The sequence below is a fragment of the Nanorana parkeri genome, unplaced genomic scaffold (assembly GCF_000935625.1).
Source record: "Nanorana parkeri isolate BGI_ZX_2015 unplaced genomic scaffold, ASM93562v1 scaffold25, whole genome shotgun sequence".
NCBI lineage: Eukaryota > Metazoa > Chordata > Amphibia > Anura > Dicroglossidae > Nanorana > Nanorana parkeri.
The window spans coordinates 1,926,660-1,953,009 of record NW_017306293.1 but is presented as its reverse complement, the minus strand read 5'-3'; the positions used below and the strand labels follow the sequence as shown (position 1 = coordinate 1,953,009).

The 26,350-nt window shown below is 43.5% G+C and overlaps 2 protein-coding genes across 3 annotated transcripts; both read left to right on the top strand.

Moving 5' to 3' along the window:
* On the top strand, positions 1-24,810 carry FKBP2 (FK506 binding protein 2). Of its 2 annotated transcripts, none has more exons than XM_018565676.1 (6): positions 1-108; positions 3,116-3,336; positions 9,470-9,582; positions 21,349-21,395; positions 21,494-21,529; positions 24,650-24,810. In XM_018565676.1, the coding sequence occupies exons 2-6, from the start codon at positions 3,169-3,171 to the stop codon at positions 24,709-24,711; spliced, it is 426 nt and encodes a 141-aa protein (XP_018421178.1). In that variant the 5' UTR covers positions 1-108; positions 3,116-3,168; the 3' UTR covers positions 24,712-24,810. The 2 variants fall into 2 exon arrangements, with proteins under 2 accessions (XP_018421178.1, XP_018421186.1); XM_018565684.1 differs by lacking the exon at positions 1-108 and adding an exon at positions 151-450.
* On the top strand, positions 142-18,448 carry LOC108793976. Its single transcript, XM_018564943.1, has 3 exons — positions 142-2,491; positions 8,776-8,779; positions 18,436-18,448. The coding sequence occupies exon 1, from the start codon at positions 142-144 to the stop codon at positions 2,194-2,196; it is 2,055 nt and encodes a 684-aa protein (XP_018420445.1). The 3' UTR covers positions 2,197-2,491; positions 8,776-8,779; positions 18,436-18,448.
* Positions 24,811-26,350: the final 1,540 nt, after the last annotated feature.

The window sequence follows — 26,350 nt, the reverse complement described above, 5'->3', positions numbered from 1 at the left end:
GAGTGGCAGCGTCGCTTTGATTGGACGGCCAAAGCGGTGACGTACACGGATGCGGAAGAGGGGTTGAGTCGGTGTGAAGCGGCGGCGTGCAGACAGATCAGGGGAGAGGTGAGGGCAGGAGAGGAGTCCCGGCGAAGGGGGATGAGGAGACCGGGGGATGAGTGCGGTGCCGGGGCACGGGGGAGGGAGAGGAGAAGACACCGGGGAGGAGCCAGGGTGACATGGGACGTTATCAGGGGCCCTCAGGATCTGCTCATGGGCCGGAGGGGCACCCAGGAGGGTCTGTGTGACGACAGGGCGGAAGGGGGCACTGAGGGCGGGAATGGGAGCTACAGTGAGGGTGCTGAGGAAGAGGATGAGATCAGGGACCTGCAAGAGGCTCCAATGAGTGATGAACGGAGTCCGAGGTCATCAGAACGGGGTTCTGTGGAGACAATCAGCGGCTGCATTGTACATAGCGGTTCCCAGCATGGTACGGGTTCGCTGCAGGAGGAGAAGGCTTATCAGGGTCTGACCAGGAGCTACACCAGTGAGGAGAAATATTGGGGAAAGGACAGTGGTGAGATAACCTCACTGGAGGTGGCCAGTGGCCATCAGGACATGGCCAGTGGCCATCAGGACATGGCCAGTGACTGTAGTCTAGGGGACATAAGAAGTGAAAGCCAGTCTGATGGAGAGAGGATACCCGAAAGGGAAGACATAGTCCATCAAGAGCCTGCTAATGTACTGCAGTATATGAGCAATGGCAGTGAGGTAAAGGACCACAAGGGAGGGTGCAATGAAAGCCATCCTAGAAACCAGGGGGAAGCAGAGAAACATTTGTCGGAGAAGAGCCAACTTGATGGCCAAGTATTTCAAAAAAGGCAAAGGAAGAACAAAGGAAGTAAAGAAAAGAAGAGAAGCAGAGCTAACGGGGTGTGCAGGGAGCAGAGTATCCAAGATGGTCAACAAAGAATGGAAGCGAGTAGCTTTCAGGAGCTATATAGGGGGCTGAGTGTAGAAGAGGAGGATACTCAGCAAGATGCTGAAGCAGAAGCTAGTAGTGAAGGAGGTTCTCGGTGTTTTCTGAGCGGTTGCAGGACTGAAGCAGCATACGTAAGGGTTTCAGAAAAAGAATTGAGACAAGATAAAATGGGGCCTGAAATTAGTTGGAACAAAGCAATAACGCAAGGCTGTGATGGCCGGGGGTCTGGGGAAGAAGCACTTTTTTCTCCTAAGGACCAGAATGGTCTTCTGGAGATTATGAAGAGCCATAAAGGTGGTGATCTGGAGAATAAGGGAGATTACAGTGGATCTTCTGAAGTTTATAGTAGTTACCGTTCAGAGTTCAGGAGTCCAGGCAATGGTTCCAGCGGGTCTGGAGAAGGGACTGAGATGGAGCAGGGCAATTATCATGGTGCATGCAGAGAGGTTTCATATGATTTAGGAAGGTATGAAAGGGACTGCAATTGTGAGATGGAGGACAAGAACTTCAACCCTTTAACCAACCACCATATAGAACCTAGGACATGGGTTTGCTCTTCACCTTCTCATGATAAGCCAGTAAATGTTGAGGATAGGGGGAACTTGGAGGAAGTTGGCACATGGTGCTGGTGCCTCCATCTGTATTTAGGGGACACGAAAGACACCAGTCATGGTGAAAATGAAATCATGAATGATGATGAGGAGAGGTCCAAAGAGTGTGGTTATTCTTTAAGAAGCACTCTCCGTGCGGAAGAAAGACCCGATGGACATAATGGAAGAGATGATGGAGATATTCCTGAGCCCCTCACTAAGAAAGGGGGGAGAGTGGTAGACACCCCAGAACTGCAAGACTGGGTGAACTGGTGGCAGGGTTGGGCTGGCTCTTGTCGTGCTGTACCTGGCCACCGAAGGGGGGCAAGAACACAGATTTTAGGATGTCGAGGGGAAGCAAGAGCAGAACGACAGAAACAACAAGACGTGTGGGTTTTAAGGGAATGGACAAAGGGGGATTCTGGGAGAAGAGGAGGAGGACAAAAAGTTTCAGGAGGTGATGTGTGGGTTCTGAGGAACCAAGAGGCAGGAAAGCAGGGGTCAGCATGGCCGTTAGGTGAGGAGGATATATGGGTTCCCAGAGAGCCAAGAAAACCGAGGGGGGCATATTTTGTGACAGACAATGCAAAGTGGGGTCCCCACAGTGCAAAACCAGGGGTTTCAGATAAAGGGGAGTCCTGAGAAAGAAAGGGTGGTGACATATACCTCAGCAATTGGGGGAGGCACTAAACTGTTATGTGTGCGTGTTGTGTGTGTCTGTGTTTCAGTGGGATGGGGGGAGGGTATCAGGGTAAATTTAATTGTTAATCAGTCACCTTGTTTGGTTAATTAGACACTTTGGGGTGCACTCTGTCTCACTGCAATAAACTGATTACTGGTGCTGCTTTCCTATTTCTATTTAAGGTGCTAAATCCAGGTGCTATAAGAAGGTGCTGTATACTGCATGCTGATGCGCTTATTTTTTTTTTTTTATCTTGTGTTTGGGGGGTTTGGAAATGTTTTCCCTTTTTAAAGGGTCCCCAACATAGGGAGGGTCCCGTCAGGGCTGTGAGGAGTGCTTTAAATAGGGCAGGGAGGGGACTATTTTGATAAAATAAATTGATGCTGTTGCTTTTTTTGGGCAACACATGAAATCTACCTGTTTTACTCTCTGAACAGAGCCAACAATCAAGGTAAGTGTCATCTTTATCGTGAAAGAGAAGACCTCACAAACACATTTGTTCAGCACTATCTTATGTCGCCGTATCTGCACTTCCATGTCGACAGAGGGCAGCAATGCTAACACGAGCCTGTGATTTTTGAAGACTATACAAGATTAATATTTTCCCTATATCCGTGAAAAGACATCCCTATTGTTTCCTATTATGCAGTTCTTTTTCCCTGTCTTGTATACAGGGTTTGCTGCATGATTATTTTCCACAGGAATCTGTACCAGTAGCATTGTGAATGAATATATTGGGCCCTCTTATCCATTTACATTGGTGTGATCACATCCCTGTGTCTAAGCATGTCATGTTCCCCCATCACTGTGAGTCTCTATGATTTAAGTGTCTCTATGACTACTAATGTATATTTTTTCCTTTTTATTGGACCTTTGCAGGGCATAGAACTGTGTGAGACCTTTAACTTCTGGGAACTCAACTTGCCGCCATCATGAACACTATTTTACTTACACCTTTGTGGTGCCTGCTTGTTCTCTTTCTGCTACCCCCAGCTTTTTGTAAAGAAGGCAGTAAGAAGTTACAAATTGGGGTGAAGAAGAGAGTGGAAAATTGCCCCATTAAATCTCGTAAGGGGGACACCCTCAACATGCATTACACAGTAAGTACATACATTTGAGCATATTTAGAAATAAAAAAATCCAATATCCATATTGGCAAGCCAAACAGTGTATTAACCACTTGCTGACCGGGGTGTTTACACCCCCTTCCTGACCAGGCCATTTTTCAGTATTCAGCGCTGCGGTACTTTGGCTGACCTTTATTCCGTCATGCAAAACTGTACTGAAATTAATTTTATACCATTATTGGGGGACAGATAGAGCTTTCTTTTGGTGGTATTTAATCACCACTGGGGTTTTTATTTTTTACTATATAACAAAAAAAGTACTGAATATTTAAAAAACAAAATGGTTTTCCCTTTATTATTTTAAGAAATATTTATTTTTACCCAATTTTTCGCTAAAATATAAAAGGTCGGGTAAATAGACACCAAACATGTCAAGCCTTAAAATTGCGCGCGCCCGCGAAATCGCAAAAAAAAAACACCATAGCCAAAATTGACGATGCTTTAAAAGATTTTACCGCTCATCAGTTTAGTGTTATAAGTGATTGGTGGCCCTGAAATTATTGCGACATTCGTGGCGATATGTAACACGTGCGGCATAATTGGAACAATCGTCGTTTTTGCGTGTATGCGCATCTAATGCATTTTTGCGCATTTATGTGTGGGTGGGGGACTTGAAAAAATGTTTGTGGGTTTTTTTTTGTTTTGTGTGCGTGCAATTTTTTTTTTTTTACACTTTATTGTTATCACATAGGGTGCTAAAAAGTACCCAATGTGATAACAAATTACAGTGACGGGTCCCCTTTATAGAGACATCAGTGGTCTCTAAGACCCCTAATGTCACCTAGGGACCCCCAGAGAAGCTGATGAAGCACAGATCTGCTTCATCAGCTTCTCTCCATTTTCTGTACCGGAGAGTGACAGAGGAATGCGGAAGTGATGTAATATACATCACTTCCTGCATTCAGAGAGCGGAGGGAGGTCGGGTCGTGATCTCCCTCCGTTCTCAGTGCACAGACATTGCCCGAACCGGATGGACGCCCCGGGACGGCGGTGGCGGGGACAGCGACGGTGACCAGAGGCAAGGAGGGGGGGGCGCACCCTCACTTGCATCATTCAAGCGATCGGGCGTCTTTACAGACGCCGGGCTGCTTGTATGTAAATGACCATCGCTGGCCGTTTAAAATCCTGGCTCGTGCGCGCCAGGGGGCACGAAGGACGTCTAAAGACGCCCACCCGCATCCAGGAGACTCCCGTCCGGCCGTCTTTCAACGATCGGCGTCCCCCTTCCTGACCAGGCCATTTTTCAGTATTCAGCGCTGCGGTACTTTGGCTGACCTTTATTCCGTCATGCAAAACTGTACTGAAATTAATTTTATACCATTATTGGGGGACAGATAGAGCTTTCTTTTGGTGGTATTTAATCACCACTGGGGTTTTTATTTTTTACTATATAACAAAAAAAGTACTGAATATTTAAAAAACAAAATGGTTTTCCCTTTATTATTTTAAGAAATATTTATTTTTACCCAATTTTTCGCTAAAATATAAAAGGTCGGGTAAATAGACACCAAACATGTCAAGCCTTAAAATTGCGCGCGCCCGCGAAATCGCAAAAAAAAAACACCATAGCCAAAATTGACGATGCTTTAAAAGATTTTACCGCTCATCAGTTTAGTGTTATAAGTGATTGGTGGCCCTGAAATTATTGCGACATTCGTGGCGATATGTAACACGTGCGGCATAATTGGAACAATCGTCGTTTTTGCGTGTATGCGCATCTAATGCATTTTTGCGCATTTATGTGTGGGTGGGGGACTTGAAAAAATGTTTGTGGGTTTTTTTTTGTTTTGTGTGCGTGCAATTTTTTTTTTTTTACACTTTATTGTTATCACATAGGGTGCTAAAAAGTACCCAATGTGATAACAAATTACAGTGACGGGTCCCCTTTATAGAGACATCAGTGGTCTCTAAGACCCCTAATGTCACCTAGGGACCCCCAGAGAAGCTGATGAAGCACAGATCTGCTTCATCAGCTTCTCTCCATTTTCTGTACCGGAGAGTGACAGAGGAATGCGGAAGTGATGTAATATACATCACTTCCTGCATTCAGAGAGCGGAGGGAGGTCGGGTCGTGATCTCCCTCCGTTCTCAGTGCACAGACATTGCCCGAACCGGATGGACGCCCCGGGACGGCGGTGGCGGGGACAGCGACGGTGACCAGAGGCAAGGAGGGGGGGGCGCACCCTCACTTGCATCATTCAAGCGATCGGGCGTCTTTACAGACGCCGGGCTGCTTGTATGTAAATGACCATCGCTGGCCGTTTAAAATCCTGGCTCGTGCGCGCCAGGGGGCACGAAGGACGTCTAAAGACGCCCACCCGCATCCAGGAGACTCCCGTCCGGCCGTCTTTCAACGATCGGCGGACGGGAGGTGGTTGAAGGCAATGTGTAATCTTTAAATTTTTTTAGTTTTGTGTATATGCATGTGCAGGGACGAGCTAGTTTAACTTTTAGCCAGTGTGTTAATGTATTAAAAGCTAGGGATGCACGGATACCGGTTTTTCAGTATCGCGTACCGATTTTATATTTCCATACTCGCCGATGCAGAGTACCTATACCGGTACTTCTGGTAGCATGGAGTCGGCTTCCCGAGCAATCGGGAAGCCAGGCAGCGTGTCATTGGCCACTGCCCAGATTCTTGATTGCCCGGGAAGCCAATTAGGAAGATGGGCCGCAAGTCATTACCCGTGGCCCGTCTTCCTGATTTGGCCAGGAAGTCGGCTCTATGTTCCCTTGCGGCACTGCTGGTCAGAGGAAATCTCCCTCTGACCACAAGTTCCAGTATCGGAGCATTTGGACGAGTACTCACCCAAATACTCGGTATCGATACCAATAATTAGAGGTGCACCGAAATGGAAATTTTAAAACGGAAACGAAACCGAAATAAAAAAAATGTCAGGCCAAAAACGATACCGAAAATGTTTTTTTATTTTTCAATATTTTATTTTTATAAACTTTTTTTAAAAAGTTTTATATTCATTTTTTTATTAAATATTTTTTTTTTACTTTACTTTTAGGGGCTTCGGGGAAATATTGTGGGTCTAAACAGACCCCTGATATTTCCCTTTTAAAATAGAAAAAGAGATTGAGAACACAGAGTCCTAAATCTCTTTTTCTGTGTCCCCTGTTATCAATGAACAGGAATCCTCTGAGTGTTCCTGTTCATTGATAACATGAGAACATTGTTTACTATAACCACAATTATGAATGAATGGGGGTGATGCAGATCACTCCCATTCATTCATAATTGAGGCTATAGTTAACATACCATATCCTCAATTATGTACGGTGATCACTGAGTATGTGTACATTGCTTTTCTCTCTGACACGCTGTCACTGGAGGCTGATCGAGCGGTGTAGAGAGGAAAGCCCAGCCTCCTGTGACAGCGCTGTCTCCGCCCCCACACCGCTCTGCTGGACTGTGATAGGCTTTTGAGCGGTGTGGGAGGAGAGACGCCGGCCGCTCGCAGCGCTCGGCCGGCTGTCACTTTCTTTTCTTCCGCGCTGGAACAGCGCCCAGCGGGGAGAAAAGAAACCACCCATGTGCCGATGTATCGGCCGAAACATGGCTCTTTCGGCATTATGCCAAAAGTGCAATTTTCGGCCGATATGTTTTGGCGGCCGATATATATATCGGTGCATCCCTACCAATAATAGTATCAGTATTGGTGCATCCCTATTAAAAACCTTGCTTGTATGTTTAGTTTATGGGGAATATATATATATTTCTCTCTCATTTATTATTATTTTTCTGGAGGCAGCCATGTGTACTGACTACATATGCAGGACCTGCTTTCTGCTATGACATGCTGCAGAGTGGTTCTTTTTTACTCAATGCAGGTCTCAGTCGCCTAGCTGAAAACAATGCACTCCTTGTGTGGCTGATATGTCTAAGGCAGGGGTGTCCAAACTCCGGCCCTCCAGCTGTGGTGAAACTGCAAATCCCATGATTCATCTCTCTCCGGGAGTCATGTCTGTGGCTGTGAGAATCTTGGAATGCCTCATGGGATTCGTAGTTCCACCACAGCTGGGGGGGCTGCAGTTTGGACACCCCTGGTCTAAGGCTAGGTTCACACCTAGGCAATTTATTGCGTGGATTTAAACAGAGATTTGCATTCAAGTCTATGGAAGCTGTTCACACCTTTTGCGATTTTTGTCACGCGGTAGAAATTGCCTGTCGCGCAAAAAGGTGCAGGAGCTATTTTCGGGTGGTTGTCGCCCCGGTTTGGGTCCTATAGACATCTCTATGCATTGAAAACCACACGAAAACAGCTCACCAGCTCAATCGCCTATGTGTGAACTTAGCCTTAGTTGTATCAAGTTGAGCAGAAATGTCTGCTTGGGCTACCCATAGCCTTCAGTGATATGTGGGGGGGTTTGCTTTTGCCTACTTGATCAAAGGACTTTTAGGAAGCTGCATCAGGCACAGAAGTAATGTTGCATCAATGCACTTTGCATTGTTGCTTACACAGACGTGATCAGAAGTAAACCTTTACCTTTTTAATCTCTTTACAAAAGCCAAGGTCTGAGGTATACAACTTAACTGGTCTATAAGTAAGAGTTGCCGTCTGATCAAAACAAGTGACTTAAACACGAAATATACATTTGAAGAGAAAAAAAAGCACCTTGCCAACTATTATGCCTAATGTTTATGGGTAGGTAGAAAACAGAATGGACTCTAAACCCGGGGGGGCCATTTATAAAACAGTGGTATGCCTTACCAGTGGGCATTACTAATGTGCATTGCTTTTTGCTGGCTTCAGAACTCGGAAGAAAGTGGAGCGCAATTACCATGAAGTTCCCTCTGCAGCACTGTCAGAGAACTCATTGACACACTGCAGGCTCCATGATTTTATAAATTTGGCCTAACTTGGGGCTCACTGCTAAAAATACTCCATTTGGTGAAGAAACTAAAACTGACAAGCTCAAAATCATCCTAACATGCAGTATTGTACAATCAACCAGGAATTGTTTTATAAAATATAATGAATGGGACTCTGTGCACAACTTTGCCAAAGTTGCATTAGCAGCAGGTAGTAGTCAGTGGCATAAGAAAAACCTTCCGTGCTAATAGAGCGACGCAAACCGGCCTGCTGGTATGCCAATTGGGCATCAGGTATTTGCATTGTGCAATGGAAGGACGGGGTGATTCCTTATACCAAGAAGTGCAGAAACTACAACGTGAGGCATGGACTGATGGCTTGTGCTGTCTGATACGTGTTTCTGCTAGATTTACACTTTTGTCTTATGTACTGGTTTGCTTCAAGGTTATGGAATAGCCTCCACAGTCCCCAGACTTGAATATTTATTGATAGATCTCAAACCTGAAGTGCATGTAAGGTAATCTAAGAATATATGAGCACTAGAAGCATCTGCACAGGCGAGTGGGGGAAATGTTAAAGCAAGAATTAGAATTGTTTTAGTGGGCTACAGAAACAATATATTGAACAACACTATATTTCCTTTAGGACATTCATTGTAAGGAATTACAAATTTGGGAGGAGGTGAAATGTTCAGAGGGTCATAGAGAAGTGCTGATTTTAGGATGATTGAGGATCGTGTAGTATCTATAGCTGATTGATCTTGGTATTGGCACTGGAACTGTACTGGAAAGGTACCCGTTTCTAGTGTTTAACGTGCTGGATTCTTCTTCACACATTATTATCACATTAAGCACGGGGAGAAGAAACATCACAAGAGAATGTTGTGTTTAAAAAATTCATGAAAAAGGAACAATTATGTTCTGTCTAGCGTGACAACAAATTGTTGTAAGGAGAATGGTTAATTTGTGTAAGGACACAGCTGAAGGAATGTAAAAATAATAAGTGTATGTTGGAGTATAGACTGTGCATTGGCTACACAGGGTTTTGCATACATAATTTTTGTACAGGTACGAAACAAAATTGGGTAGTGTCAATAGACTCGCAAAGACTGGTCAATTATCATACATTTTTTTCTGGCAGTGGAGCATCTGTGGGTTTTCTGATGCGATAGCGTCATTTCTCTGCAAAAAAAATGCCATATTAGTGAGTTGTATGTTGCATGCATTATATAACTAGATGGTACAGTATTGTGATCTCTAATGTGCATTTGTGTCTGTTTACAGGGGAAGCTGGAAGATGGCACAGAGTTTGATAGCAGCATACCCAGAAATCAACCTTTCACCTTCACTCTAGGCGCCGGACAGGTCATTAAGGGCTGGGACCAAGGTCTGCTGGGGTATGTTGTCTGGCCAATATCATATGTTTTCCATTTATGTGATGTAATATATTCTGCAGTATTTGAGAAAAAAAATTGAACCATTTACATGAGTTCCTACTAGAGATGCACCGAAATGGAATTCTCAGACAAACTAAAAAATTTGTCAGGGCAAAACTGAAAATGACCCCCCCCCCAACCTCTTTCAATTATAGATAGTATATGAGTTATGAGTTACTATGTCCACAATCATGAATGAACTGGAAGTGATGTGGAGCACTTCATTCATAACTGGGGACACCGCATACTATGTCCTCGGTTATTTACAAACATTTAGTAATCGGCTGATCGCTTAGTGCTTGTAAGCTGCTCTTCATCGCCTGTCACAGGAGACCAGGCGGTGCGGGAGGAGAGCTCATTGCTTTCCTGCTCTCCATCCTGATTCTCTGCCTGTCAGAGCCGAGCGGGAAGGTGTGGGAGGATGGCACTCCTCCTGTGATAGCGGTCTCCGCCCACTGCTTTGGATCCTGAGCTGTCTCGTCCCCGCTGGGCACCTGTTTGTGTCCACTCTGCTGCATCTGCCGACATAGGTGGGAGGGAGCAGCAGGCATCGGAGGAGACACAGAGAGGCGCCCAGTGGGGAGCAGAGAAGTAATCGGGATGCACTGAATTTTCATCCACATTTTCGGCTGCTATGGTACTTGGCATTTTGCCCAAAGTACCATTGCCGGGTGAAATATTTTGGCGGACGAAATTTCAATCAAATGCCCCTATCGCAGTCCTATATAGAAATTTGTTAAGGTCAGTTTAGGCAGAAGCCAATAAACCTGCCAGCATGTTTCTGGGTTTTGTTAACTTGCACTTTATATTATCTTGGTGGTCAGCATTCTGGTACATCGCAGGGCAGGAGAGGGCACTTTTGGCACAGAAAATTTAGGGGCCTGAGAAGGTCACTGCAGGTTTTCCAGGTTTACGTTGGTGTTACAAGTTGGGTTAAGCTAAGATCTAGGTTTTGGGGGTTTGAGACTTTTGTATTTAGTTAGGACCTGTGTTCATTTTAAGAGTTAGGTTTAGATCTGATCTTTCCCCCTCATGTCTTATTTTACCCTTCTGAGATCTTCAATGTGTGGCCTGCTGGCAGCATCTGCTGCTTCAGATGTCTTCTGAACAGCATAATTTCCATCTATTCCCTTGGGAAGGCTATCCACCATTGGAACAAATGATGAATGGCCTTCCCATGAGAATGAGCAGAGAGTGCATGAGTCTGTGCACAGGAGAAGGATGAGTAGACTTCTGAAGCCGTTCCCAGTAAGCTGCAAAGCAACAATAACAGAGGAAGAGGGACAGTTAAGTGAAAGACTTTTGGGGGTACTTTTTAATGAGAAGATAACTGTATTCAAAGTATAGTTCTCCTTTAAGTGCTTGTGGAAGAATAAATCAACAGTTTCTTTGGCGAGTATTTGCAGAAGGTGATGCCAAATACAAACTATGCAGCTGAACTATTCAGTTATTCCCTCTCTGGGTGCTGCCATCTTGTCCCAATACGGAGAAGGTAAAGCCAGGCTGCTAGCCACTGCCTGCACATCAGACACCTTAGTGAGTCCTTCCAGTCTTGTGTCCCTGCTCTCTGCATATATTAGGTCCAGTTTAAGGCTTAATGTTCGGGTCTATGTTAAAGGATTAACTAGGAGGTGAGTGATTTCCACTCATTTTCATAGTTAGAGCCGATCTGTGACAAAGAAGCTGTCACAGGTGGGCTTTATTGACCGGGAAGTGAGCAGAAACATGCGGCCGATCTGCTCACTTCTCGATCGTCTCCCTGCAGTGACTGTCAGTCACCACTCCCCGCAGGAATCCCTCCCCTCTCCAAACCTCCAGCGCTGAGTGGAGGAACGCATTGGGGGAGGGGCGGGCACAGCACGATCTGCCTCTAGATAGGCAGAGCCTGCTGTCACTCATGAAGCTGGGTGAATTTTGACAGTGTTGTCGGGATCTGTCACGGCTGTGGCACCCTCAGTATATTGCGTACAATATTCTGCAATATACTGAGTTTTGGGTCATGGGAGGAGGTTAGTATATGCCTTCCTGTAACCCTTAGGAGAATTATGGGGGAAACACACTTACCCCATAGTTATCTTTGCTTTTTTAGCATACAGGTAAGATGGGTTTGTTGGGGTGATAAGTATTAGATTGAGCTTGGAGGTTTGAGACATGTAGCACGCATGTCCTGTGTTTTAAACTACTAGTGCTGAATTCAAAACAAGAATCCTTTGGTTTTACGTCCTATTACATTTCATTTTCATAACCTTTATTATGTTACAGGACGCTGTTACTTTTTTCTTCATACCTTTTAAAATACATTAAAATTTGATATAATATTTTTGTTTCAATGTAAGGTTCTAACCAAAATCTCCTATCTTGGTATAATGTACTCTAGTAATGTTTCACTTTCCTCATTATCTTTACAATGACCGTATTAATGTTTCACTAGAATTCTAGCAGCTTGACATTCTGTAAACATTTCTCTTGGAGTGTGTATCTAAACCCAAGAACATAAATGTACTATATAGCAATTTACCAGACCTTAGATGTGGTGGTTGCACTAGTTTTCTTTTTCGGAATTCTTTCTTCCTTTATTTTCACTTGGTTGTTCTACCAATAGGACTCTTCCTGTCCTAGGCTGCTATATTGTATCTGTGGTGGAGCAGCTTTGTCAGCTGAGGACTAGAAGAGTTTTAGGACTAGCGAAGACCTCTCCCTATCCTTCGATTCATAACATGGGGACGCAGGAAGTTATCAGTTATGACGGCTGCATTTGTTTTCTTTTTTTCAGGCTAAGAAAATTTTCAGCAGGTACAGAAAAATCCCTGTTGGTCCTGATAGACATTTTGTGTCCTTGTAACTTGTTATGCCCTGAACTAAATAAACACTGATTACTAAAGAATGATAGTGTTTATAATGGATGGATACTTTTATTTGACCCCTTATAACCAGTATCATTTATGGTTGGGGGTGTGTTGATTGCTGTTGACAGGACTCCTTTTTTTCCCCCCGCTTCCTATGAGGATAAAACAATCACTTTGCATACAAGTTAAAAACTAAATCGTTTCATAAAGGATTCGCTCACATTGATAAAACTTTCATTAAATGAGAACTATGGGGTCAGGGCTTTTCCCCATAGTTCACCTAAGGGTAACCGGAGGACACAAACTAGCGTCCTCCCGTCACCCAAAGCTCAGTATACCGCGAGCTACAGCTCGCGGTGTACTGAGACGCCGGGGCGGATCCCGACATTACTGTTGATCCTCCCAGCTGTGCGGGATTGACAGCTGTCTCTGCCTATCTAGAGGCAGAGCCAGCTGTGTCTGCCCCTCCCCCGTCCGTTCCTCCAGTCAGCACTGGAGGATCAGGGGGGATCCCTGCAGGGAGCCGTGAGTGACAGTCACGGCTCTACAGGGATAGATCAAGAAGTGAGCGAACGACCGTATGTGTTTGCTCACTTCCCGATCTACTGAGCCGACCTGTGACCGTTTCATTGTCACAGGTCGGCTCAGATTATGAGGCTGAGTGAAAATCACTCGCCTCATAATTCTCCTTTTTAAGATAATTAGATTCAGATTTAAGAACTTCCAAAAGACTATATATTCATTTTCTTGTATAGGCTTTTTTTTTCTACCAATCTTTTATCTACATAGTTCACTTGACAAATGCAGCAATAGATGGTATGGAATATGCCGTCTGTTCTTGGTAAACTGGTGTCCTATTTGAGATTCTTTTTGATTTGACTGAAAACTGCTAAAAAGTAACAATCGTGACAGAAATCCTAAACAGAAGCCAGCACAACCTAAAGATATGGAGCTGTGTTTATATCTCCCACGAGTTCACCTGCCAATGTGTCGCATTCCTGCCCAGATAACCCACATAGTTCTGCCGCTAGACGCTGATAAGTGAGCGCAGCATAAACCTGCAGTAATAACATACCAAATTCTCATAGACTGCACAGCTTGCTGCAGAGTACATAGAAGAGAACCTGTCACTCAACTGTTAAACTGACTCTTGCACTATAGAAGCATATAAAATATAGCCCTGCTTATCATCAAATCAGGAACAAATGTTAAAAGTTTGAAATATACCTGCTATAGGGAACTATAGGACTAGGTGTATGGGAATGACCTTTTATATCTTATGCTGGATCTAGATTGTAGAAATATATCGTACATATTTTTGGGCAAAGCACTGACCACTGCCTTGTCAGATGATCTCTTGACATTGGAAATATTCATTGCCTAGGAACCCGTATTGCTGCCTATGACATTACCGTTAAAGTGTAACTTTCCTTTTTTGATTGGTCCAGTTAAGTTACCTTTAATGTCCAGATGGCTGCTGGGGATGCTAAAAACAAATCTGAGTTGGATTCATGTCAGACACGGCTGTTGGCTGTGATCTTCAAGTTCTGCTGCTCTGTACTCTATTCGCAGATTACAAAGTGTTCTGTTTTTGGACAAGAGGAGGTGGTTTATTGGCCCCCTCGTCTCCCTTTGTTCTGTCACAGAATGTGAACTGAATACAAGACATTTTATGCATGGATCAGAGGGGAGCATAAACAACACTTATTATTATTATTATTGTTATTACATTGACAGAACTACCATTGTAATCAAAATTATTCAACTCCCATTGCAAATCGGGTTTATTGGCAATATTTACAAATGGGGATGCACCAATACTAGTATTGGTGGCGATGACGGGTATTTGGGCGAGTACTCGTACTCGCCCAAATGCTCCAATGCCTAGCCCGATACTTCCGTTATCAGGAAGCCGGTCAGCGTGTCATTACACGCTGCCTGGTTTCCTGAATGGCCGTGAAGCCGGCTTCATGCCCCCTCGTCACCTCATGACGAGGGAGCACGGAGCCGGCTTCGCGGCCAGTCAGGAAGCCGGGCGCTGCGTCATTACACGGCGCCCAGCTTCCTGATTGGCCAGAAAGCCGGCTCCATGCTTGCTGGCCACCTAGTGACAAGAAGCATGGGGACGGCTTCCCTGCTAATTGGGAAGCCGGGTGGTGAGTCTTTACACGGCGCCTGACTTCCTTAATGGGACTTTCGGTATCGGCGAGTACCGAAACAAAATAATATCGGTACTAGATACTGTTATCGGTGCATCCCTGTTTACACACTTTCAGTTGTTTGTAATAAACCTGATTTGCAATGGGCATTGAAGTGTGTGTGTGTCATACACACATTGAAATGCTTCTTAGTGGGACATGCATGTACTACCATACGCACTAAGGTCAAATGGGCAGTAGAATGCAATAAGCGAAGAGTTAAATAGAAAGTATGTTGTATAATTTACATAAGGTTATTCCACTATTAAATGTTGTCAATGTCAATATTTGCAGCAGATCACACGGAAATCCTTTTATTTAGTTGGAAATCTTGCTGTCCTGCCAAGCTCCATTCAATCTGCATGTTTCCTTTTTCACCAGCAGGGTGTGCCATCTTCGTACTGCACCATCAAGCTTTTTGTGTGGAGCTTTGTTACTGCTAAATAGCTGTCAGAAATTATTACCATCTGATACCTGGGGCGCAGTGTGCGAGGGAGGAGGAGGATTGGGGTCACCGTTCCTTTCTGTTCTAAACGATTCACATTTTTATGCAGATTGTTAATGATCTGGAAGGAAGACTTTTATAGATAACCTAATCTCCTAGATGTAGAAAAGTCCACATCTGCGCCCCCCTGTGTAGATGCCGCTTCCTATCTAATGTAAATGAAGTGAAAACCGCGTATTTTATTCTACGTGACTTGTCTGGGCTTTGTCACATGATATTGGAGACTTCCTTAGTCTCAAAGAGATTTAACGGATTAATATAGCAAGCGGATTAATATGTATGATTTATTGTGACAGACCAGACTACATTTGCATTCATTTGCCATTCTGAGTGTCTGTGTTCCTGTCTCCTCACTGAAGGGAAGGGCGAATCGCAAATGCCTTTTAATTAGCACCCGTCTAGATTTCATTGATCTGGCTTAGTTTTCCAAGCCTTCTGTTGTAAGTGGTTTAATTTGTGGCTGGAAACTCTGTTTTTTGTTCCCTCTGTGCAGTCTGGACTAAGTGAGCACAGACTGTTCTGCCACCTGCATGGAGTATGGCTGATATAGAGGCCTCTTGTGTGCCTAGCACAGACAGCGGAGGGAATGGCACAGAATCTGCTTTATTTGTGAGGTAAAAAGTTGACAACTTTTTCAATAATCGATTATGTCGATTAGTTGTTGCAGCCCTAGAGAAGAGCAATACCACCAACTAGTTTTCTCTGTTTACTCTATATCAGCCTTTCTCAACCAGGGTGCCTTCTGCCATTGTCAGGGGTGCATTTAAATTGTCCCACTTAAACTGCATACCAGACCCCTGTCTAGGATAAGGGTCTGGTATCGATTTTAGGAGAGACCACGCATTCTTTATATTGGCTAGATTTTAGACGGGGTGGTGCCGCCTTAATATTTTGCATACTTTTAAAAGGTGCCATAACTGAAAAAAGACTGAAATGCTGGTCTATATGTAGCATATTGCCAGATAATCAGCCATTGCTTCTTACATAGCCACCAACAAATGTATTGCAGCCTATTAGTCTTTACATGAGTTGGCTGCATTTGTTTTCTTTTTCCAGGCGTTTCCACTATGTTTTACCTGGTGATCCTGCCAGTAGCTTCCTGCCCTAGGGAGACAATGCAAACTCACTGTACTATATCTATAGACCAGCAGCATTGCCACCCTGGGACTGGAAGTGTTAGTGCTACAACTGCCACCCCTCTTCTCATCTGTATAACATGATGATGTAGTTCAGACATACGCTTGGCAGGGCTGATAACACTGCTTGCAACAAAACTGCAGTGGACACAGGATAGCACTTGATTTCTTGCAGACTCAGTGGGTATGTTTTTGTAGTTGTTGAACAGATATATTAAAATGCGTTTAACAATATATTTAACATACCAAAGAGGTGCAAATAAGAGACATTTATTGTTGGGTTCAGGTACAGTTTTTAATGTCTAGGTTTTATATCCCTTCCATGTACAGCTTTTAGATTATTAAAGAGGAACTCCAGGCAGGTATAAAATACACACCGTTAATGCAGATTTCTATTCATTATTACATCATTGGTTTTTGTTGGGGGGGGGGGGGTTAATGTGGCTGGTGTGATTCTAAGAATCTCACTTGGTATTGGCCCCTCGTAATCCCTATACAGCAGCACTCTATCTGGGAAAGCAGCAGGAGCCAGGCAGGTGTGGTGCAGGCAAATGTGCTGGAAAGGAACATAATTGCAGGAGAGCAAAGTGATGGAGAGATGACTCATAGGTTGCCTATGCTTTTTTACTGTCCAATCAGTAGATGAAGGGTGAAGAAAGACAGAGTATGTCACCAGAACACTGTGGATCTTATTCCAAAATGCCTTTATCGACATCTAAACATTGTGGTATGGCTGCAACCAACTAATCAATCAATAGAGAATCGATAATGAGAATAGTTGTCAACTATTCTCATTATCGATTAGTTGGTTGGATCCCTTATCTCTCTCCTCCATGCTGGGAGGAGAGCACAGCAAGCAGTGGGCGGGTGCAATAACCAGCCTGCTATTGCAGTTTGAAAATGGCCAATAGAAGGCTGGTTATTGCACCAGCCCACTACCTGCTGTATTTACATTCAGCTGCCATCTGTGGAATCTTGCCACTGGCAGCTGTCATTTCCTGGCTGGAGCTATTCCAGCGCCATGTGCTTACAATACATTTATTTAAAAAAATTATAAAAGGTGGGAAAAAGTCATTTTCGGTTTCGGCCTGACAAATTCTGCTGCGGGTAGTGCGATGCAGTGCCATTCATTTCAGTGGCACTCTAAACACTCCTCCCACCCACAGTGTGATCACCTGCACTGTACCGCAATGACGTGCTTTCCAGTGTAGTGCGATTTGCAAAAAATTGTGCATGTAGTTTTATTCTGTTTGTAACACTGAATTTGCGTATTTCATTTTAAGTAAAGGATGTTTATTTTTTTTATACGATTTATTCGGCCAACTAATCGATTTATGACAATCATTAGTTGCAGCCCTACAACATCTCGGGACCACACAGGGCATAATGATGCGTGGTCCCGTAACGTTGCTGTTTGACCACAGTGTTTTGATACAGGCGTTTTGGACCAAGTTCCTCGGTGTGCTGGTGACGTACTCTGTCTTGGATTACAGCAGCGCTATCCACAGTCATTTCAGCACCCAATAAGATCCTTATTTGTCAGGAGTGCGACAGGACAATTATATAACATAGGACACAATTATTGTATCCCTTCTACAGTCAATAGCTGCCACAGAGAAAGTGGTTTCCTCCGCTTGGAAGGGTTGTGTAAATCTCAGAATGGTATGGGCAGAAATGCAAACATTGTGATTGGTAAAACAGCTCCCTGAAATATGTATGTCATCTGTATTTAGGTGTCTACTTGGGGTTGCTCTTTAACTCCATTTCTGTATAACCGAACCCATACATTATAATATTAAAGTGACATTAAACCCTCAGATTTTTTTAACATAAACCAATACTGTAATGTGTGCCTTACTGTAATCCATGGTTGTTTCCCTTCTCTTTGCTGCTCTTCCTTTTAAATCCTCATGTCTTCTCATGCTGGGGCAGAACTTCTGTCTTGCAGCAGACTGCCTTGTCTCTGGAATAGATACATGGTGTCTGTGTATAGGTTTGTAACCTGAGCCAGCACTACAGGAAGAGCAAAGGGAAGTTCTCCCCAAGCATGAGAAGACATGAGGATTTAAAAGGAAGAGCAGCAAAGAGAAGGGAAACAACCATGGATTACAGTAAGGCACACATTACAGTATTTTATGTTAAAAAATCTGAGGGTTTAATGTCACTTTTAAGTGTTCAAAAAAGAGACATTTCTCAAAAGGGACTTTTGACGGGTACCAGTGTAATTTTGCAATGCACGGATTTTTGTCCATCAATCTTATTTATAGACTTGCTACTTTCACACTGACTGTTTCCTGGACACTGATTGTAACCTCTATTTCTCAACGCTGAAACACATTTTGCTTTGTGCAAAGAATAAAAAAGCATTCTTGTTCACATGAAGCAGGCTGGTACACTGCCAGTATAGGGCTTTGTATCTACAGTTTGTCCACCCCTGCTATAAGGCAATAGTCACTGGCATGACTCTGTCAATTTTGTATGTAAATTGCCCTTTGAAATATTGAGCTTTGTAAACTGGTATCGGCGCATCCCTAATATCTCAATATATGAACAGTAGCAGAAAGCTCCATCTGCTGGCTGAAAAAGTATGAAATATTGCAAATTAATACAATTCATATATTTTACAAAGATAAATATTTCATAAATCATGTTTATTAAAGGGTGTTGCATTCTTCTTGGGGCAGTGCCATACTGTGTAATCCAGGGGACTAGATTAAGAGGACCTAAACAAATGGACTCCCTTTTCTAAGGCTGACAATAAGTACAGGTCACTGTGTTCTATGAAGAACACTGACCGACCCTAATGATGGTACACACTACTGTTAGGCCCCATTCACACTGAGCGATTTATCGAGCGATTTTTGCAGCGATATCGCTCATATTTCCGCGTGATATCGCTCTATGTAGCTTCTCCAATCTATTTCAATGGAGCTGTTCACATCTCGTAGCTCGTCGCTGGTAGCTTGTCGCTCCTACATGACCCTTTTTTCGAGCGATATTGCTCCTGATTGCATACAGCCCAATAGGAAAAAGTTGCGCGATACGTCGCTCAATATCGCTCAAAATCACGCGATTTTCATGTCGCTCAGTGTGAATGGGGCCTTACTCTATAGTCAATCTGAAGCTTTACAGTGCTGCAGAAAGCCACTGGAAAATATCACATCCCTCTCCTAGTACAGGCTGCTTTGCTGTAGCCTAAATTGTACTCAGTGACATTTACCTTGCTATGATGTGATTTGTATTATTTCAGTGGTAGGTCTAGGGACAGGAAAGTAGAAATGTTTTGTATTTTGTGCAGTACTGCTAACTCAGGGTCAGCCTATTTAAAGGGGGAATACATCTTCCCTTGTAGTGAACTGCAAGGTTTAACTGCTCATTCTTGTCTGGGGGAGCTGTGTAAAAGTATTTTACTTACCTGATCACCATTTTCCTGGCAGTTGCCATTCGCCTCCTTTTAGATCCTAATAGGTTGGACTTGATGGACTAATGTCTTTATTCAACCTCAAATACTATGTAAAAGTGTTTGAATAGACATGCTGCATTGTGACTACCATCCACTTGCATTGGTCTGGGATCACTTTACATTGAACTGTAACGTGGTAGCGATTCAAAAACAGAAATTCTATGCCCATCCACCTTTTATCCGTAGTTTGAAGGGTCTGCAAGTGCAACTGAAGCTAAACTTCTTTTTTTTTTTTTTTTTAGTGGTATGGGATTAAAACACCGGTCTGTGTCACCTTTATGGAGATTCATCCTCTGTTTGTCTCGGTGAATGTTATCAGTGAGAGAAAATCTAAAATGTTTGCATTATCGGGAAATCTTCCAATGGGGAATCTAGTTCCGATGACTCTGCTGACCACCAGGGATTTCCTCTCACTTCCTGTTGTGGCTTTCAGACAGGAGGTGAAAAGAAATCTCCCCAATGGGAAATGAATGGCAATAAAAAGCTGACCGGGGTTAAAACTTATTCTAACAAAAAAAAAAAGTTTTTGGCTTCAGTTCTATTCTACTTCAAGCTGGATTTACACCGTTAGAATTTCTTGTGAACATTCCTACAAAAAATGTCATCAGAACATTGGATAATGCCATTAGAGACTTCATTATTTGTCTCTTGAAATTCTGTTTGACTTTAACATTCGATTTTGGAATGAATGGAGTTTCCCTGATAACCACATTCACTGTTAGAATTTAATTTGTTCGAGAGTAAAAAAATTACCTTTTCTTTGGTCACTATAGTTCAAATCAATCAGCAAAATTGATCTAATCGATTTTTATATATATCTAGATCTATATCTATATCTACGGCTTTAAAAAATGATTTTTTTTTTCAAATAAAAAAAAAAATCTAACTTTATCTCCAGTTTTATATGTATTATTTCTTTCTACATGAAAGGTGCAGTGTTATATTGTTGCTGCCCTCTGCATTATATTTCCACTAGGTCTGTTGTAATCAGCGTTGTTTGTACCTATTCTATGCAAGTGTCTCGATTGTCTCTTCAAAACTGGGGCCTGCTGTTGCTTTATTTGTTTAGGCCTTGGTCACACCAAATGCAGAGCAGATCCGGTCAGGTTTCTGCACACACACGCTAGTCTTTTAGGCGCGTTTTTTGACGAGTTTTTGATGCGTTCCGGGCTCTTTTTGGTAAGTTTAAAATGGGCTTTCAGTGTGTTGCAGGCATTGGCATGCGTTTTTGATGCGTTCCAGAGCAGGTAAAATAGGGCCTGCTGCAGTTTTTTCACCTGCTCTGGATCTGCTCTGCAACTGCACGCTGCCATGTGAACTGGAGCTAAAAATACCATTGGAATACATTGGACGCAGTTTTGATCCGTTCTGCACCTGCTCTGGATCTGCTCCGCGCTTGGTGTGAACAAGCCCTTAATGTTTTTATTGCAACAAAATTATTATTTTGTAAAGCATTTTTCTAGCACCCCCTGATCTCCACACAATAATAAACTCACCGAATTAGTATATGAAGGATCATTGAGTGTCACTGTGATACAGTAAACATCATTTCATTCTGAGGCTTTACTTTATTTTGCAGAATGTGCGAGGGAGAGAAAAGGAAGCTGGTTATTCCTCCAGAACTGGGTAAGAATCATGTTTTAAATAGGATAGTGCAAAGAAATGGGGACATTCTGCTACATAAACCTTTTAAATGCTTTTTTTTTTCTTCTTCTTCGCTTCAGGATATGGAGATAGAGGAGCACCACCCAAGATACCAGGTGAGATGGACTTTCTTTTTCCAAGTAAACTGCCCTTTGTATATGCAGGTTTTTCACCATTTTAACGTTATTGGATCCTCTGTTCTATTTGCCATTAACATGGATATTTTGTCCTATGAAAATGTTTTATTGTATCATTCTCAAGCGATAAGGTCAGTTATATGGTGGAGAGCAATCTATAGAACCTTCCTGCAATTCTGTGAGTAGAGGCCACCTGAGCAGAATGTCTGTCTGGCTTGCTGCTATGATTAGAGTTTATACATTATTGCAGTAGAATAACCTCTGAGAAACAGACAAGTATAATAGGTTTTCTAAGATGAGGGCAGCAGGCAGTGACACAAGCATGACAGTGAGGAGTGAATAAGGAGGCAGAATCTCAAATTGCCTCTTAAGCATCAAACCTGGGAAGCTGGAGAATCTTGTGTTATCGGAGGTGATTTCATGTAGGTGTGGACACAGATGGAAGAAACTAGTATATCACTTGCTGAAGCTGTAAGAGGTTTCCTGCCATGCAATAAAGGGAAATGAGGGTTAAAGATTAGGGATGATTAAGTGAAATCTGCACAGATAAAACAAAGAGTCCATGGATATGAGGATCATAATGAAGGTTGAGTATTTTTAAGGAGGAAATCCAAGAAATAAAAATGAACCCTTGCAGGGATTCTACCCCTGCACTGCAATGGTTAACTGCTTGGGGTTTTCTTTCTCTGAGGGCCAGAATAAAGACATATACTTGTTTGATCCTCCGGTCATGCAGCGGTCAGGACTCCGCTCTCTTCCCTCCCCTTCAGCAGTGAAACATTCCTCAGCATCTTCACATCTAATGCACTTGCATTAAGGTGCCCATACACCTTGCGATTATCGTTCAATTTCTGGACGAGATTGGGTTTTCGTAAGATAATGGACCAGTTGATGGAAAGTGAACGATCGGCATTACTGTACTCCTGGCCGAATTTCCTCGATCGGTCAGGCTACAAAACTTTTTTCGAATCATATGAAAATCGATGGATTAGTGGCGTTTTCGTACGGAAAAAAAATCGCAGCATGAACACTGCACATGCGCAAACGAAAATCCGTTCTGTCAATCGAGAACATTTGTTGAGTTAGTATTGCTAACGAACGATAATTGAAATCCACATTGGTCTGGGCATGATGGGCTATTTAAGCTAAAATCGAAAAAGGGTTCTTGGGGGCAACGAAGCTTTCCGATCAAAAATTGTAAGGTGTATGGCCAGCTTTAGATGTGGTGATGTCACGTGTCCTTAGACCACCAGAGCCTGGGGAGGAGAGGCTGTGGGGACCTGTCTAGCAGCTTGGTGGGACTAGAGATCAGGTGAGTACATCCTTTTTTGCCCCTAGACCAAAACAAGCAGTCAACCCTTGCAGTGCAGGGTTTGTCCCACTTTCAGAGTTAATATTTACAATTTCCAAAGTTCCTCTTTAACTCCTCCTCGTCTAACGACGTACAGTGTACGCCACTACCATCGGGGCTGTTTAAACAGACTAAAGCCGCCGGGACTCTGTTTAAACTTGTAAAGCCGACAGTCTGTCGCCACATCGCTTCTATGGCTCAGTAAAGGGGTCTCCCCCCGTCGTGCTTCCACAGGCTTGTTACTAGGTGGCGAGAAAGCATGGAGCCGGCTTTCTGGCCAATCGGGAAACCGAGCGATGTGTAATGACTCACTGCCCACCTTCCTGATGTCAGGCAGCCATAATATCATAATCATAATATCAAATTATTTTTAACTGGAACGCATCAAAAACGCACTGCATCAGTAGCACCGCATCAGTAGCACCGCGTTTGCAGATCTGCACCTGATCAGGACCTGATATGTGAACAGGACCTCAGAGTTAATTGTCGGCTGCCGAAGCTCTCGGTATTCCTCCGCGGCACCCGAAAATGGTAAAATAGTTCCCTTCTCTTCTGCTGTCAGTTCAGTGGGGGATCTGGGAGAGAGGGGACTATATTAATATTAATTGGACTGGGACCGACTGCTGGTGTTGTACCGGGGTGGGCTTTCCTCCTTTCTGCCCCCCCCCTCGACCCTCGTAGTTCCGCCAGTGCCGTCGGCCGATACTCATCCGGGTGGGCCCCCCAGGCTGCCCGGGCCCCTTACATGAGTATCTGCCGTACCCCCCTGATGGCTGCCCTGCCTGTCACCACCATCTGCTATCACATGGGGGGGCTTGTAAGCCCCCCTATGTGATAGCAATTAAAGTAAAAAAATGAATAACCTTTTTTAATATTTACATAAAATAAATCTAAAAATAATGACCTGTGGGGGCTTTTTCACGGAAACACACAATTGTTAACCTGGGCATGTTGGGTATCTATTTACTCGTAACCATCTTTTATATTTAACTTTTTTTAAATTGGTATTTTATTGTGTTTTGGGGCATTTAAGTACATTTTTCACAATTTTGGGATTTGATAAGGAGTTTCGCTAATATCGTGCAACATAAAAATTTGCAACTACCACCATTTTATTCTATAGTGTCTGGGCTTTCAGAAAATATATAATGTTTGGGTGTTTTCAGTACTTTCCGGGCCTAAAATGTGGAATATAACATGGGTGCAAAAAAATGAAAAGGCCTCAGTCATGAAGGGGTTAAAAATATGGGAAATGGCACTGAAATGTTGTATTGAGAATGTAATTTTTTTATTTGTTCATATAACACTTCATGGAAATCTCCATCCCATTGTAATCGCAAATAAAATGTCATCTCAATTACAAATGTTGAGCAAAGAGTGAAACGTTTTGTAGCATTCTTTTTAGGGCTGATTTTGTCCTCTTTATAAATGTCAACTATTGTCTCCATTTATTTTCTGCCTTATTTTAACTAGTTCAACTGAATAATATATTAGCTAACCAAAACATGAATGTTAACAAAAGCAACTCGTGCAGTCTTAGTGGCCAAAGCAGTGCAGAAGCCAAGTCTATTTGCCCCATAGTAACCATGAAATGTTCAGCTTCTAGAAGAAAGGCGGGGCTTCAGGTGGCTATTGTTGGTTACAATTCTTTGCACATTGCTTTTCATCTTACAAAGTTAAAAGGATCTACCGCTGCGCTGTTGGCCTAGGTACGCTTGCTAATTTGCATATTTCTATTTTTCTTTCAGGCGGAGCCACTCTTATATTTGAGGTGGAGCTGTTAAGCATTCAAAGGAGACCGGAATTGTAAATTGTGAGGGTGGGGGGGTGTCTCATTCCTTTGTACGGGGTCCTGTTTGTGCTGGAAGGCAGCGTCTTACACAGTGCTGAATAAACACAGACACGAAAATTGCGGCTCCGTTCATTTGCATAATTACATGTTGGGATTAGACATTTTCCAGATGAGCAATTAATAAGCCCGGGCTAAATTTACTGCAGACTGCAAAGCTGAGATTCTTTGTGTTCTCTACCCACACTTACCTGACATCCAAGGAACTGCTATTTTTTAGTCCCCTCTTTTTATATCAGAAAAAAGGGAGTCACCGTCTCAGGTTTTAGTCACAGCAGAAATGGTAAAATCACAGTGTGTATTCCTCTTGCTGAGCTGCACTGTGGAACATCAGTTCTGTGTTGAATAGGGATCGGCACACCCCTTTCACACATTCTATTGTGTGGCATTGTCCCTAAATTGTAACCTGCATTATTCCCTGGAGGGGACTGGAGAATATGGCAAAGTGATCTCCTTTTCGATCAGCATGTATAAAATACCGCCGTCCTTGGTTAAAGCTAAAATCCCCGAATAAATTTGGGTTTGAAATACACATATGTGAATCCTGCCACACAGCATATACAAGATGGTGACACCATATTCTCTGCTGCAGTGAGGAGTAACTTGGGATCGGCTAAAGAAACAACCGCACACTGATGAGGTCATCTTCACTCTCCCCTCCTGTAGCCATTTCCTGTGTTAGGCTGCCCATACACCTTGCGATCATCGGACGACACTTTTCATCCGATGATTGAACCATTGTACGATTTTCGTACGGCGGCCCCATCCTGCCCCGGTTATTACATGGTTGGATCAGCAGTATTTAGAAGAAAGCACCTGGACGAATTGCGGTAATCAACCGCACGCATTCTCGTCTGCGCATGTGCAGAGTAAATCGTCCGAATTTTGACGTACAGAAACGCCTGCGGGGTGATCCCGCGATCGTACAATGATCGGCAGGTGTATGGGCAGCGTGCGACCTCATTTACTGTACGGTCACACGCTAGAAAACGGGTTGGTAGCGTGATCTCAAGACGAAAGCCGCACGGAACGGTGTGCGCAAGCGCACACTGCCCGCTCGGCATTGCAATCATCGGCAAGCCCTCCCCTCAGCGGGGAGGGCTTGCGATGATTGCAAGTACCATCTGCCTGTCCACGATGTGCAGGTCGTACGAAATGTTAATGACCTTACAACCATCGCACAACGAAAGTCGTGCGATGGTTGTAAGGTGTATGGGCAGCTTAAGACTGACATGTGACATGCCTGGCTGGAACTGTCTGACTAGCTTTTCTCTCGAACAGGAAGCCGATATAAAACAAAATACAGACATTCACTCCAGCTGTCTGACTGGCGGTCAGCCTTATGGTGCTATTTCTGCATTAACACATACAAACTTCATTTCAAATGTTTACATCAGGGTTGGAGCAGTTCACATGCATGCAGATATGTACACTGTTCCACTTGGAATTCAGTACTGTACGTCACGGACTCGGAAAAAAAAAAATGTAACCAGTAAAGTCTGAATTCCTGAAGAATATTCAACTTTGTGACTCCAGTATTTGAGTCTCTAGATCAGGGGTAGGCAACCTTGGCTCTCCAGTTGTACTGAAACTACAAATC

Excerpts from the sequence above, each read along its gene's own strand:
- LOC108793976 (XM_018564943.1), top strand. The coding sequence starts at position 142 with ATGAGGAGACCGGGGGATGAGTGCGGTGCCGGGGCACGGGGGAGGGAG.
- FKBP2 (XM_018565676.1), top strand. The coding sequence starts at position 3,169 with ATGAACACTATTTTACTTACACCTTTGTGGTGCCTGCTTGTTCTCTTT. Across the intron at positions 3,337-9,469 it reads CCCTCAACATGCATTACACA|GGGAAGCTGGAAGATGGCAC; the intron begins GTAAGTACATAC and ends GTCTGTTTACAG. Across the intron at positions 21,530-24,649 it reads AGCACCACCCAAGATACCAG|GCGGAGCCACTCTTATATTT; the intron begins GTGAGATGGACT and ends TTTTTCTTTCAG.